The sequence below is a fragment of the Lampris incognitus genome, chromosome 20 (genome assembly GCF_029633865.1).
Source record: "Lampris incognitus isolate fLamInc1 chromosome 20, fLamInc1.hap2, whole genome shotgun sequence".
NCBI classification, from domain to species: domain Eukaryota; kingdom Metazoa; phylum Chordata; class Actinopteri; order Lampriformes; family Lampridae; genus Lampris; species Lampris incognitus.
Window position 1 is genome coordinate 31,372,088 of NC_079230.1, and position 15,749 is coordinate 31,387,836.

Sequence of the window (15,749 nt, forward strand, 5' to 3'; positions counted from 1 at the left end):
GCTTCTCTTACCTATGTGTATGTACACTTTCCTGTTGAGGGGGTATCTGGACCACTCATCACTCCTAACTGAATCTTCTGACATCTTCCACTAACAGCCTCTGATGTTTTGGCTAGCTCGCAGGGCCTTCCCCGTTTGCCTTTGCCTTAAATCCGGGCATGGCCAGCTCAGATGTTGTTGGCTATCCATTCAGCTGCAGGTGAGGTTCCTGTGGCTAGTGAGATGTGCAGCACAAAGTCTGGACCGTTTTTGTTTCACTGAGGCCTCGGCATGGTCGTAATCACCACAGTCCCCTAGCCGCTGCTGCATGCTATGTTGTCTAAGGTGTTTCAATCATCTCCCTCTTTCAGCTGTCAAGTCGGCGTACTAAGAAGGGCAAGTGACCTCCCCGCCCATGGAACAATCAGCCTCTCCCTGACTCCTAACGCCACCCCTATAATGAGATAATGAGATAATCAGTTATTCACGTCACCCGTCAGTGGTTTTAATGTTTTAGCTGATCGTTGTAAATCTATTCCATATTGCTGCACTGAAATAGCATTTCAAAGGACCAGTAGAAAGACATTTTGTGCTGCTCAAGGGCATTTTTTGGCCCAGAGATGGATTGAAGGGGTAAAAAGAAAGAACAGTGGGAGCTGTGGTGAGAAAGTATGTCAACATTTTTACAGTTCTGTGGAAATACTTCAATGCATGAACTCGTGGAATAATAAAAACTCATGCAAATTCATATCTTATTCTATCCATGTTGACTGATCTTGTTACTTAAGGGGGGGAAAAGTATCTAATAGACCACATGAGGACAGGGGATTTCTTTGAGATTGAAACTCAAGCACATTTAGTAAGCATGCACTTTGGCCTGTCTCTTTCTATTCACATTTAATAAAAGGGATGAAAATGGGTATAGAGGTACAGGACAGTAATGGAGGTGTCCATAATATAAAGGGGTGTAGATGTGGAGGACAGTGATGGAGGTGACCATGTATAAATGATATAAAGGGGTGTAGCTGTACAGGACAGTGATGAAGGCGTCCATGTATAAAGGACATAAAGGGGTGTAGATGTAGAGGACAGTGATGGAGGTGTCCATGTACAAAGGATATAAAGGGGTGTAGCTGTAGAAGACAGTGATGGTGGTGTTCATGTATAAAGGATATAAAGGCGTGTAGATGTAGAGGACAGTGATGGAGGTGTCCATGTATGAAGAATATAAAGGGATGTAGATGTAGAGGAAAGTGATGGAGGTGACCATGTATAAAGGATATAAAGAGGTGTAGAAGTAGAGGACAGTGACGGAGGTGCCCATATATAAAGGATATAAAGGGGTGTAGATGTAGAGGACAGTGATGGTGGTGTCCATGTATAAAGGGGTGTAGATGTAGAGGAGTGATGGAGGTGTCCATGTATAAAGGATATAAAGAGGTGTAGATGTAGAGGACAGTGATGGAGGTGTCCATATATAAAGGATATAAAGGGGTGTAGATGTAGAGGACTGTGATGGAGGTGTCCATGAATAAAGGATATAAAGAGGTGTAGATGTAGAGGACAGTGATGGAGGTGTGGGTTAGACTGAAGGTGGCAGTGTTGCAGTAGAACATCTCGTCCAAGCCTAAGTCAACCCAGAGAGTTTAGGTGGCTAACGCTGTGTGTTGCCTTTCCACTCGCCTCATATTTTCTTGGTCTAACACACTGAACCCCACATGAGTCACCTCCTTCACATAGGTCTTGGCTGGCATCTCTGATGCCTCTGTATGATGTAGGCAATTCAGAGGGGGTGGATGGTAGTGTGCATTTTCCCCCTCACATGAGAAAGAGCATAGGTTTTCTCCCTCAAAGTCACTGTGTGATGTCTCACTTCTTCTTAAACTTATGAGGAATCAAAAATATCATTAATCTCATTTTTGGCTATGGCAAATATGGTCAGCTGCCAGGACCAAATCTACCAATTACAAATACGTTTTAAGCCCTATTTAAGACCCTAAATCCAATAAAATTGCATTGAGGACAGTGGAATGGTGAGGATGTAAGGAGTAGAGGTGATGAAGGCATATGAGTTTAAATACTTGGGGTCAACTGTCCAAAGTAACGGGGAGTGCAGAAGAGAGGTGAAGAAGAGAGTGAGAAGAGAAGACAAAGCAAGAGAGGCAAGTTTGAGATGGTTTGGACATGTGTGGAGGAGAGATGCTGGGTATACTGGGAGATGGATGCTGAATATGGAGCTGCCAGGGAAGAGGAGAAGAGGAATGCCAAAGAGGAGGTTTATGGATGGGGTGAGGGAGGACATGCAGGTGGCTGGTGTGACAGAGAAAGATGCAGAGGACAGGAAGAGATGGAAACGGATGATCTGCTGTGGCGCCCCCTAACGGGAGCACCGAATAGTAGTAGAGGTAGACTATCGACCCTTTGTGGCTGTTTTCGTTTTTGTACATCTTCCCGTCAGACGATTGTTTGATTCCCTACTTCAGTGCTTTAAATAATGGTAGTGACAGAATAACTTGCAGTATATATGAATTTCAACTAGTTCTGCAGCATCAGACTGAAGTGCAAACAGTAGAAAATTGGACAACACCTTGGCTGCAGCTACATTTCCACTGAGTATTGGTAAGTCTGCAGAAACGCGGCTACCTTTGAATTTAAGTGATTCTGACATCCTTTCTGAGTAATCACATCTAATTATGACACGATGTCTCTTAAACTGAAGGGCATTTTAAAAATGTTAAAAACATCTTGTCTTCTTAAAAGATATCACAAATAAGGTGGTTTATAGTGTTTTGCAAAAAATATTTATCAAATGGTGGGGCAATTGTCACGATGAAGACATTTTGACGGACAAATCCTTACTTCCTGTTGAAGTCCACTTGGATGGAATGATCAATGACAAGATCCGCCGGGCAAACAGGATTAATCTTCTCTGGGTCGCCACCGAGTTGCATAACCGCATCCCGCATGGCGGCAAAGTCCACCACAGCAGGCACACCACTACAACAGGCGTATGAAACGGGGACAAAAAATCCAGATGTAAGTACCCTGAGCAGAGGTTTCTAACCGTTTTCCTGGTCAAAGACCATTTAAGAAGGGAATAAGCGAACCCGGGCGGAAGATGGTGAGAGCTAGATATAGTTTGAAAACTCCCCCCCCCACCCAACCCACACCTCTTTTCTCCCAAATTGTATCCGGCCAATCACCCCACTCAGGGTCCGAAATTAACTTTTTGGCTTACCGGGCCAAGGGGACTGGTAGATGAAAAAAAATCTACTGGCCAAGCATATTTTTTACCGGCCAAAATAATTAGTAGCCTTTTTTGTGCCATACATACGTTTTCAGTACAGATCAATGAGAGAATATGGTATTGTGTTGAATAAAAGCTTTTGAAAATGTGACAAGAGCAGATCTGAAGCAAAAATATTTTTATGTAAAATTAGTCAGTGGTTAAACGATAAAATGTTACAAGTATGATTGAATGTTTTATTTAGAGTATTATTATAATTACTCGAGGGCTCCACATGCCCGTCCCTAGTCCCAAACTACTTCTCACTCTACAGCAGCCACTGTCTTTGCACCGTCCATGAAGTCTGGCCTCCTGGTCCTGACAGAGTCTTGGTGCCACAGATCAACAGCACTGGTTGGGTCATACTCCCTGATCTCGGGAGATGACAGCTGCTCCATCAGTAGATCCCAGAGTGTGTCTGAGTTGAGGTTGGACCACCAATCAGTTTTAACCTGTTTCAGCTAGCACACAGCTAACATTAGTGCAAGCTAGGTGTCACATACTAGTGCTAGCTGGCTAATGTTAGCTACAGCCAGCACGTTGTTTACGCTGTATAAGGATATTTTGAGATGACAACTAAATTCACTTACTCGCACATCCATTGGAAGTGGGAGAGTGGTCTGGCCTTCTTGCCAGTGGCATGCACAGTCCTAAACCTGTTCTGCATTCTCATGCTGGTCTGCTCGGACATGGCTACTAGCGCCTTTATGGAGGATGTTGCGAGGACAGGCTCCGACTGAGCCCGAGAGGCCTTCATACAGGTAATGTGACATCTGGAGGTCTCATGTTCCCTGATGTTTTCTACCTTCATTATCTTGTTACCGATGACAAATGAATTGCTACGGTTTTTGGCATCCTGGCGACAGATGGAGCAACTCATTATCACGGCCTGTGCGTTATACTCCAGCCAGCCTCTCGCACCTCCTTTATCGCCATACCTCCACTTTTCACTAAACTTTCTTTTTTTTCGGTTTGGTGGTGATGGTGGCTTCTTCCTCCTCTTTGGGGCATGGTTGTCTTTATGATGGTGGTTTTGCGCCTCCTACATATTGCCACATAACTGGTGTTGCTCACTAACTTTAGAGTAGGCTAGTACCGAGTTTGACGGGTGCTGCTGTCGTCGTTTCTCTCGAGTGTGTGCGTAATGTTACCCGCCAGTACCGTCTAGCAACATTCTAATGCACTTTGACTGGTTAATTTCTGTTATTGTTGTTGCTATGTTATTGTTCTAATGCACTTTGATTGGTTAGTTTCTGTTATTGTTGTTGCTATGTTATTGTTCTAATGCACTTTGATTGGTTAATTTCTGTTATTGTTGTTGCTATGTTATTGTTCTAATGCACTTTGATTGGTTAGTTTCTGTTATTGTTGTTGCTATGTTATTGCTGTTGCTAAGGAGAAAGAGAGAGAGAGAGAGCAAGAGAGATGGGGGGTATTAAGTGGTTGGATTTCACTTTTTTTGTTACTCGTCATGTGGCGGGTAGGCTTCTGACATTTACTCGCCAATCAGAAAATCTACTCGCATTTGGTAGGTGGCGAGTGTTAATTTCGGATCCTGACCGCACTCTTCTGAGCTGTCCCGGCCGCTGCTCCACCCCCTCTGCTGATCCGGGGAGGGCTGCAGACTACCACATGTCTCCTCCCATACATGTGGAGTCGCCAGCCGCTTCTTTTCACCTGACAGTGAGGAGTTTCACCAGGGGGACGTAGTGCGAGGGAGGATCACGCTATTCCCCCCAGTTCCCCCTCCCCCCTGAACAGGTGCCCCAACCGACCAGAGGAGGTGCTAGTGCAACGACCACGACACATACCCACATCCAGCTTCTCACCTGCAGACATGGCCAATTGTGTCTGTAGGGACGCCTGACCAAGCTGGAGGTAACACGGGGATTCGAACCGGCGATCCTCGTGTTGGTAGGCAACAGAATAGACAGCCACGCTACCTGGACGCCCTTAGTTTGAAAACATTGTGCAAAGAATCTGCCCCCTCACTTCTGCCTGAGAGCCTTGTGAACTAACGGACAGCCAGTACAGACCGAGCGAGACGCCGGCTTGTGAAGAACTGTCCTGAATGGCCGGTAAGGAGCGAGTACAGAGAAAATGTTCTGTCCCCGTTCATGGCGCCCAGGGCGGCCAGAGAGACTGGACTTTTTCCTCAGTGCATCTGCCTACTTGATGGCAGTCAGGATGTTGAAAGAGTGTCACCAAATGTCATAAAAATGTTCTAGATAAATCAAAGGAGAATCAGCTCATGTGGACACAACGTTTATTGACAGGAAGGTTTCATCATCATGTAAGTGACCTCTCAGATGATGATGAAACATTTCTGTCAATAAACGTTGCGTCCACATGAGCCGATTCTCCTTTCTTTGATTCCCTTACCTGGATTCTTGAGCACGCATCAAGACGTGATCTAAATAAAACTGCTACGAAGCCCTTTTAACACGGACACCGAGCAGCCAGTCAAGTCACCATGATTTACTGAATATATCTCCACTGTAACAAGCATGACAAATGTAAACACATAAAAGATAAAGAGAAGCCCCGTTCTATCTTTTGTGGCAAAGGCGCCACCATCTTGCACTACTACAACCTGTGATGTCAAAGGGTTGGTTGGCTTGACTGAGTTCAGCAGATACAATGGTGAAAGATAGAGAACGTTTGAGACTGAGGAGCCACAGGACAGAAGACAACAAAAAGGAGGCCACTATTGTATTGCTCCTGGATGTAAAAATTAGTTTTACAGTGTTACAGCCAAGGACAAAACACTCCATCTTCGAGACGTCCGGGTGGCGTGGTGGTCTATTCTGTTGCCTACCAACACGGCAATCACCGGTTCAAATCCCTGTGTTACCTCCGGCTTGGTCGGGCGTCCCTACAGACACAACTGGCCGTGTCTGCGGGTGGGAAGCCGGATGTGAGTATGTGTCCTGGTTGCTGCACTAGCACCTCCTCTGGTCGGTCAGGGCGCCTGCTCGGGGGGGGGGGAGGAACTGGGGGGAATAGCGTGATTCTCCCACGAGCTATGTCCCCCTGGTGAAACTCCTCACTGTCAGGTGAAAAGAAGCAGCTGGTGACTCTACATGTATCAGAGGAGACATGTGGTAGTCTGCAGCCCTCCCCAGATCAGCAGAAGGGGTGAAGCAGAGACCGTGATGGGTCGGAAGAGTGGGGTGATTGGCCGGGTACAATTTGGGAGAAAAAGAGGGAAAAAGCCAAAACAAAAAAAAAATTCTTCACTATGTCAGGTTGCGTATGCGTTGGAGCTGACACGGCATGGGGACCGGGTGGGACCTTGGTCCTTTCAGACTGCGTACCCGCTTGGATCCATGGGGCTTCAACGTGCTCCTCATGTCTAGACGGGCAGAGAAGTGCTCCTTGAGTAAATGCCCGGCACTCTATACGTGGTAACCATGGAAACAGCTTCTGTGCACTACTGCATCCCTGCCGGTACACCTGTATTTTCTTTATAGGCTCGAGCAACTTATTAAAATATACTACATCTTCCAGAGATATTGAAAGAAAGCGCCTATAAGTAAATAACATGACTAACTCAAACGTGGAAAGGATCAGTCTCTCGTCCATTTTGTGGGGTGACTGTGCGTCATGTAGAAAAAAGTTCAAGACAACTCAACTCTGGCAGCAGGCAGGCGTGTCCATGAGACGAGCATGACCGCGTCAGTTCCATAAGATTCAGTGCCGCCTGACAGACTGCCCGCGCTTCCCTAACTGCCCGCTCCCCTCTCAAGGCGCATCAATTGCTCCCGGTCTGAAAAGACCATAAGTCATGGAGCCGGTGCTGTGAGTATGGCTGTTACCCACCATACTGGAGAACATCTGCTGTCAGGAGGCTGGTCTGGACCAGGTGTCGTGAGTGGTCAGGCATCACCATGTTCCGCACATTCAGCACACTACGCCGAGGGGTGGATGTGCTGGAGGTGGCGATGCTTTCACTGAAAGATGTCCGAGCTGTAACACTGGAGCATCCTGTCAATAGCAGGTACGTCAAGGCAGCTGTAACCGCCGGCGAATGAACCAATAGCGTTAACCTTATGCAGTAAAACAAATACACGCTACATGGTGTTGGCCAGAGACAGGAATATGATGGCATACAGTGCGAACGACGTTTCCATGTGTTTGTTTACATATAGTGTCCCAGATAGCATCCGGATGTGGGCCACTTCAGGCAATGATGTGGCACTAGTGGCCTTCTTCTGGTTCTGACAAAATATGTAGATGTGAGCCTGAAGTGGCCCACATGTATAATAGCAAATATGGCCTAAATATGCCAAATCAAATGTGGGCCGTTTTTGGCAAAGATGCGGTGCTCTGGGCAACATGTGATCTGGATGTGACCCTGAAGTGGCCCGTGTTGTAAATGGTGAATATGGCCCAAATATCACAAAACAAATATGGGCCACCTTTGGCAAAGATGTGGCACATGCGGCATTGCTATGGCTTGGTTCTGGCCCAGATCTGGTAAACAGGAGCGGACCACCCAAGTGCCATCATTCCACGCGGTATGTGGGCCGGATGAAAGAAAAGATGACTGTCGGTTGTGGAAGGGTCCGGGCCACAGCAATTTTGCTATCTGGGTGTTGTCTGACCAACACTTTTTTGTTTATGTCACTCCCCCAGAACTAGCTAGTTATCATCGTCTCTCTGAGTCCTCATAGTGTCAACTAGCTAACTAGCATTAGCTAGTTGACACTATAATGATTCAGAGAGACGATGATAACTAGCTAGTCTCTCTGAATCATCATAGTGTCAACTAGCTAATGCTAGTTAGCTAGCTGACACTATGAGGATTCAGTACTGGTGTCCGTTTCAGCTGCAGTTTATGAAAATGAACCGTTTTGTCCTTGGCTGTGACCCTGTAAAACTAATTTTGACATCCAGCAGCAATACAGTAGTGGCCTCCCTTTTGTCTTCTGTCCTGTGGCTCCTCAGTCTCAAATGTTCTCTATCTTTTACCACTGTATCTGTTGAACTCAGCCAAGCCAACCAACCCTGTGACATCACAGGTTATACTCCTGCAAGACGGTGGCGCCCTTGTCACGAAAGATAGAATGGGGCTTCTTGTTGTTCTTTTACAGTATGTTTACATTTGTCATGTTTGTTACGTAATCGCTGATTAGAGTGGAAATAAATCATGTTAACTTGATTGACTGCTTCACTTGCAATTTAATAACTTTGATACTGTGGTACTTGTGAAAATGTCATTGATTTTATTACTGTCAGTGTGCCATCAATTGCAATTTTAATGAAGAAGGATGCTATGGACATACGTGAAGTCCTGCAGGATCACACGAGCAGGTCTGAAAGGTACCTCCACAGTCTGGGTCTGAGTCTGCTTCCAGTTGAGGATGTTCTCCACATCTTCTCGCTTCACTAGGAACTCATCGCAATTTCTGACAGCAGACTCCAGCAGCACACGAATAGAGAAGGGTAAACGGTCTGAGAGAGAAATGGGTATTAGGCTCAAGTCAAACACAAAATCTATCTGCAAACATTAAAGGCCTGAAGCCAAATTCAACTCAGTGAAATAAATTAAACATGTAACAATATGTCCAATTTATGAACTGCTTTAAGATGTGCTCTGATATCAGTTAATTTTCTCTTTCTTATTGTCTTCAGATAAAATGTATGGTACCATATCTAGGATCCCCAAGTTTTGAAAGATTGTAAAAGTGGTGGTCTGGGTCCTTAGGGTCCAGGGGCTCGACTAGGTACTGGAATGGGTTACTCATGGTCCTGGCCTGGAAACTACAGCTGACAAACTTCTTGTATGCTCGAGGCAAGAATCTGAAACAAATGGGAAAAAAAAACAAAAAACAAGCTAGGATCTCTTTAAAAAACACAATATCAAATAACTATGTGAAGATTGTTTTCTTTTTGGGGGGGAGATTTTCCCTTTTTTTCTCCCCAATTGTATCCGGCCAATTACCCCACTCCTCCGAGCTGTCGCAGTCACTGCTCCACCCCCTCTGCTGATTCGGGGAGGGCTGCAGACTACCACATGCCTCCTCCCATACATGTGGAGTCACCAGCCGCTTCTTTTCACCTGACAGTGAGGAGTTTCACCACGTGCGTGAATGTGAGGCACACACTGTAAAGTGCTTGAGTGGTGAGCAGACTAGAAGAGCGTTGTGTAAATGCAGTTCATTTACCTTTGATTTTCTAACGTCAATAAAAATGTTGACTGCAGGTTGGGGACAATATCTTTTCAGTTGCACATTTACATGGCAACCTAAGACTGCTTTCTTTATTTTCTGTTTTCTTGGTCTGTATCATCTCCTCAGAATATCTACAACTACTACTACTACTACTACTTCGGGCTGCTCCCGTTAGGGGGCGCCACAGCGGATCATCCGTTTCCATCTCTCCCTCTCTTCTGCATCTTCCTCTGTCACACCAGCCACCTGCATGTCCTCCCTCACCACATCCATAAACCTCCTCTTTGGCCTTCCTCTTCTCCTCTCCCCTGGCAGCTCCATATTCAGCATCCTTCTCCCAGTATACCCAGCATCTCTCCTCCAACCATGTCCAAACCATCTCCATCTTGTCTCTCTTGCTTTGTCCCCAAACCGTCCAACCTGAACTGTCCCTCTAATATACTCGTTCCTAATCCTGTCCTTCTTCATCACTCCCAATGAAAATCTTATCATCTTCATCTCTGCCACCTCCAGCTCCACCTCCTGTCTTTTCATCAGTGCCACTGTCTCCAAACCATATAACATAGCTGGTCTCACTACCATCTTGTAAACCTTCCCTTTAACTCTTGCTGGTACCCTTCTGTCACACGTCACTCCTGACACTCTTCTCCACCCACTCCACCCTGCCTGCACTCTCTTCTTCACCTCTCTTCTGTACTCCCCATTACTTTGGACAGTTGACCCCAAGTATTTAAACTCATACGCCTTCATCACCTCCACTCCTTGCATCCTCACCATTCCACTGTCCTCCCTCTCATTCACGCATAGGTATTCCGTCTTGCTCCTACTGACTTTCATTCCTCTTCTCTCCAGTGCATACCTCCACCTCTCCAGGCTCTCCTCCACCTGCACCCTACTCTCGCTGCAGATCACAATGTCACCTGCAAACATCACAGTCCTCTCCTCAGAAAATGTTACGGTTAATTACAAAGCAAACGCACAATGTTTCCCTTTTACTTGAAATGCAAAAATCCGTTAGGTCCCAGCTTCCCTCTGCATGAGGGGAATGTAAAGGGACGTACACTGTGAGGCCAAAGTAGAATGCATGTTGTCATTACATAAACAAACCTCTTTAGCAGTACCTCCAACTTGAAATGTTAAAAGAAAAGGTGGATCTGCATGTTTGCAAGGCTGTGTAAGGTGGTAAGTGGTGCTGTGGGTTCCTGGGGGTTTTCTTGAGCACAGCAGGACCACCTGAGCCGCCGCTGAGTGGCAGGCAAACTGATACGCGTTCTTCCACCGGCACCATATAGTATCTCTGACCTCCCCTGGGAACCGTCCAAGTAAGCACCGTGATTACAACATGCACTTCATAGTGCAAAGTCAAACACTCACGCCATGTGATGACGTAACATGGCACAATACACAGCTTTTCCTCCCCCTCTCTCTCCCCCCTACAGGGACGCCTGACTAAACTGGAGCAACGCCTCTAACAAGTGCTGCACCAGCACCACTGCAAATAAGTCCTCCCGAACTGTCATGCGTTATTCTCAGCAGAGCCACCGTTATGTTGCAATCACGTTTTTGACACGTTTCCTCAGAAAACTGAACTGAAGTTTGTTTTTTTATCCTTGTTGCAATCTCGGGTTAGGACCCGACGCCTTCTGCGGCCGACAGATAAGGCGGTTAATGTCTTGTGATGCACGCTGTCACAGCATTAAACCTCTGCTGTGAGCCGCACCGGTCATTTCCTTTTTCTCTCATCACCTCCACTGCTGCACACATGAGCTTTACTGCACACGTTCCCTGCTCTTCTTCATCGCTTCTTCTTCATCGCTTCTTCTTCCACTGCTCACCGTGCCCCGCTCATCGACATTTGCTCACGCTGACTCGAACCTGTGCACATCAGGGCTTGCTGCAGCGCACCTGCGTGGTCACACTCAGACCTGTGCACATCACGGCACGCTGGACTTGTTCTGGGGAGCAGCGGATAAGGCGCACATATGCCCCCCCCCCTCCCCTCCTAGCTGGGGGAGAGTGGGAGATGCTATATAGTTAGCGCGCCACACGCTTCAGGGTTTCCAGCTGCACACCTTCCGGATGTGATCGGGACACTTGCACAGAAACCACCGCGAGACGCTCAAACTGAGTTGCGCTGTCACGTGACCCTGGTTGCGCCCGACAGCAGAAGATGTTACCTGTATTAGTCTGTACCAGTCTGTATTAGTCTGTACCAGTCTGTGCCAGTCTGTATTAGTCTGTACCAGTCTTAAAGGAATAATAACATTGACGTGGCTGGAACCAACCTGGCGTGTTACTTACTTGGCTGAGCAGCAGGAGGACGCCGCCGTGTGCTGTCCGCGTCGCCTAACCGAGTAACGTCAAACTAATTCCTGCCTCGACAGAGCGGGCCCCACTGCGCCGGTTCATCACGCGTCACTTCCGGTCATTTTCCTTTCAAAAATAAAAGCGCCCATGAGCTTCAGCCGGCGTCTTAGCTTATTTATAATGTGGAATACGGAAAAGAATGATCATACGCTGAAGCCAGTCTTGTTCTATAGCAAAGCAGATAGTGGTAGAATATATACTATGAGCAGTGGAATGTTATTTATAGTAAAGCAGATAGTGGTAAAATATATACTATGAGTAGTGGAATGTTATTTATAATAAAGCAGATAGTGGTAGAATATATACTATGAACAGTGGAATGTTATTTATAGTAAAGCAGATAGTGGTAGAATATGTACTATGAGCAGTGGAATGTTATTTATAGTAAAGCAGATAGTGGTAGAATATATACTATCAGCAGTGGAATGTTATTTATAATAAAGCAGATAGTGGTAAAATATATACTATGAGCAGTGGAATGTTATTTATAATAAAGCAGATAGTGGTAGAATATATACTATGAGCAGTGGAATGTTATTTATAATAAAGCAGATAGTGGTAAAATATATACTATGAGCAGTGGAATGTATTTATAATAAAGCAGATAGTAGTAAAATATATACTATGAACAGTGGAATGTTATTTATAGTAAAGCAGATAGTGGTAAAATATATACTATGAGCAGTGGAATGTTATTTATAGTAAAGCAGATAGTGGATGAGCAGTGGAATGTTATTTATAATAAAGCAGATAGTGGTAGAATATATACTATGAGCAGTGGAATGTTATTTATAATAAAGCAGATAGTGGTAAAATATATACTATGAGCAGTGGAATGTATTTATAATAAAGCAGATAGTGGTAGAATATATACTATGAGCAGTGGAATGTTATTTATAGTAAAGCAGATAGTGGTAGAATATATACTATGAGCAGTGGAATGTTATTTATAATAAAGCAGATAGTGGTAAAATATATACTATGAGCAGTGGAATGTTATTTATAATAAAGCAGATAGTGGTAAAATATATACTATGAGCAGTAGAATGTTATTTATAGTAAAGCAGATAGTGGTAGAATATATACTATGAGCAGTGGAATGTTATTTATAATAAAGCAGATACTGGTAGAATATATACTATGAGCAGTGGAATGTTATTTATAATAAAACAGATAGTGGTAGAATATATACTATGAGCAGTGGAATGTTATTTATAGTAAAGCAGATACTGGTAAAATATATACTATGAGCAGTGGAATGTTATTTATAATAAAGCAGATAGTGGTAGAATATATACTATGAGCAGTGGAATGTTATTTATAATAAAACAGATAGTGGTAAAATATATACTATGAGCAGTGGAATGTTATTTATAGTAAAGCAGATAGTGGTAAAATATATAATATGAGCAGTGGAATGTTATTTATAATAAAGCAGATAGTGGTAAAATATATACTATGAGCAGTGGAATGTTATTTATAATAAAGCAGATAGTGGTAGAATATATACTATGAGCAGTGGAATGTTATTTGTAATAAAGCAGATAGTGGTCAAATATATACTATGAGCAGTGGAATGTTATTTATAATAAAGCAGATAGTGGTAGAATATATACTATGAGCAGTGGAATGTTATTTATAATAAAGCAGATAGTGGTAAAATATATACTATGAGCAGTGGAATGTTATTTATAATAAAACAGATAGTGGTAGAATATATACTATGAGCAGTGGAATGTTATTTATAATAAAGCAGATAGTGGTAGAATATATACTATGAGCAGTGGAATGTTATTTATAATAAAGCAGATAGTGGTAGAATATATACTATGAGCAGTGGAATGTTATTTATAATAAAGCAGATAGTGGTAAAATATATACTATGAGCAGTGGAATGTTATTTATAATAAAGCAGATAGTGGTAGAATATATACTATGAGCAGTGAAATGTTATTTATAGTAAAGCAGATAGTGGTAAAATATATACTATGAGCAGTGGAATGTTATTTATAATAAAGCAGATAGTGGTAGAATATATACTATGAGCAGTGGAATGTTATTTATAGTAAAGCAGATAGTGGTAAAATATATACTATGAGCAGTGGAATGTTATTTATAATAAAGCAGATAGTGGTAGAATATATACTATGAGCAGTGGAATTTTATTTATAATAAAGCAGATACTGGTAGAATATATACTATGAGCAGTGGAATGTTATTTATAGTAAAGCAGATAGTGGTAGAATATATACTATGAGCAGTGGAATGTTATTTATAATAAAGCAGATAGTGGTCAAATATATACTATGAGCAGTGGAATGTTATTTATAATAAAGCAGATAGTGGTAAAATATATACTATGAGCAGTGGAATGTATTTATAATAAAGCAGATAGTGGTAGAATATATACTATGAGCAGTGGAATGTTATTTATAGTAAAGCAGATAGTGGTAAAATATATACTATGAGCAGTGGAATGTTATTTATAGTAAAGCAGATAGTGGTAAAATATATACTGTGAGCAGTGGAATGTTATTTATAGTAAAGCAGATAGTAGTAAAATATGTACTATGAGCAGTGGAATGTTATTTATAATAAAGAAGATACTGGTAAAATATATACTATGAGCAGTGGAATGTTATTTATAATAAAGCAGATAGTGGTAAAATATATACTATGAGCAGTGGAATGTTATTTATAATAAAGCAGATAGTGGTAGAATATATACTATGAGCAGTGAAATGTTATTTATAGTAAAGCAGATAGTGGTAAAATATATACTATGAGCAGTGGAATGTTATTTATAATAAAGCAGATAGTAGTAAAATATATACTATGAGCAGTGGAATGTTATTTATAATAAAGCAGATAGTGGTAAATATATATACTATGAGCAGTGGAATGTTATTTATAATAAAGCAGATAGTAGTAAAATGTGTTATTAGATTATTTTTCTGCAACATGTAGTTTGCTTGTTAGTGGCTGTATTTTCTACTGGTTCAATAAGCAGGCCGGACTTTACCACTCAGCACTGTTAAGGGGATTTTTTTCTAATATTGATGTTGTAATTTAGCAGCATGTTATTATGGCATTATATTCACTTATACTTCAATAAATGTTACGCTAATTCTTGGTTTTTCCATGTAAGCAAATCACTGAGTCAAATTCCTTGTTTGTGCAATCTTACTTGGCAAGCAGGTATAACTCGATTTAATGCTGATTATGATTCCTGATTTTCTCAGCATGGAACTCAGCTGACGCCGCGGTGCCATGACCCTCTGCAGAGCCCCGCAGCTGCCTCGGAGATGTGTGGAGTCACTGCACAGCACCAGCTGCCATCACAGCAGGAAGTGGGAAACCGGAGGCCCCGTGTGACCCTGAGGTATGACTGGGAAGTGAGCTGTGGAAACCCCCAGACCTTCCCAAACATCTCAGGGTCCTTGCACATGTCAAAACTTACTAAGCAAAACACATAAAACGCCCTGTCAGCCTGAAGCAACCTCCTCTCGCTGTTATCCAACTGCTTACAATCAGACAGTTGATGTTCCTAGATGAAAAAATTGCAAACACTCATTGAATTTTATATATATATATATATATATATATTTGAATAAATAAATAAATAAATATAACAATTATGAGAGGAATTGACCGTTTGTTAAACCTCTGCACAAAAAACAAATCCCATTCTAATGTTAATTCAGTAGTGGCTATTGTAATTTTTTCATTCACAGGTGCACAGGAGAGGAGCTATACCAGCAACATAAAAAAGGACAATACTTAACAACAGGAGGTTGTGTTGCTGTAAAGCCACTTGAGGCAAATTTGTAATTGGTGATACTGGGCTATACAAATAAAATGGACTTGACTTGACTTAGAGAGTACATTAGGATAAAACTGCGGTCTTCTAAAAAAAAAAAAATTAAATCAAACTATAACAG

At 42.8% G+C, this 15,749-nt stretch overlaps 1 protein-coding gene across 3 annotated transcripts in view; it reads right to left on the reverse strand.

Annotated features, from left to right (window-relative positions):
* The window catches only part of aco1 (aconitase 1, soluble), a 29,125-nt gene extending 17,290 nt beyond the window's left edge, over positions 1 to 11,835 (reverse strand). Inside the window, exons 1-4 of one of the 3 annotated variants that reach the window (XM_056300290.1) lie at positions 11,743 to 11,835; positions 8,919 to 9,070; positions 8,554 to 8,722; positions 2,839 to 2,976 (exon numbers count right to left, since the gene is read on the reverse strand). In XM_056300290.1, the coding sequence (XP_056156265.1) occupies positions 2,839 to 2,976; positions 8,554 to 8,722; positions 8,919 to 9,015 (404 nt within the window). In that variant the 5' untranslated portion in view covers positions 9,016 to 9,070; positions 11,743 to 11,835. Of the gene's footprint in view, positions 1 to 2,838; positions 2,977 to 8,553; positions 8,723 to 8,918; positions 9,071 to 10,215; positions 10,337 to 10,548; positions 10,636 to 11,742 lie in introns of those variants that run through there. The other 2 variants (XM_056300291.1, XM_056300292.1) reach the window with 2 other exon arrangements.
* Positions 11,836 to 15,749: the final 3,914 nt, after the last annotated feature.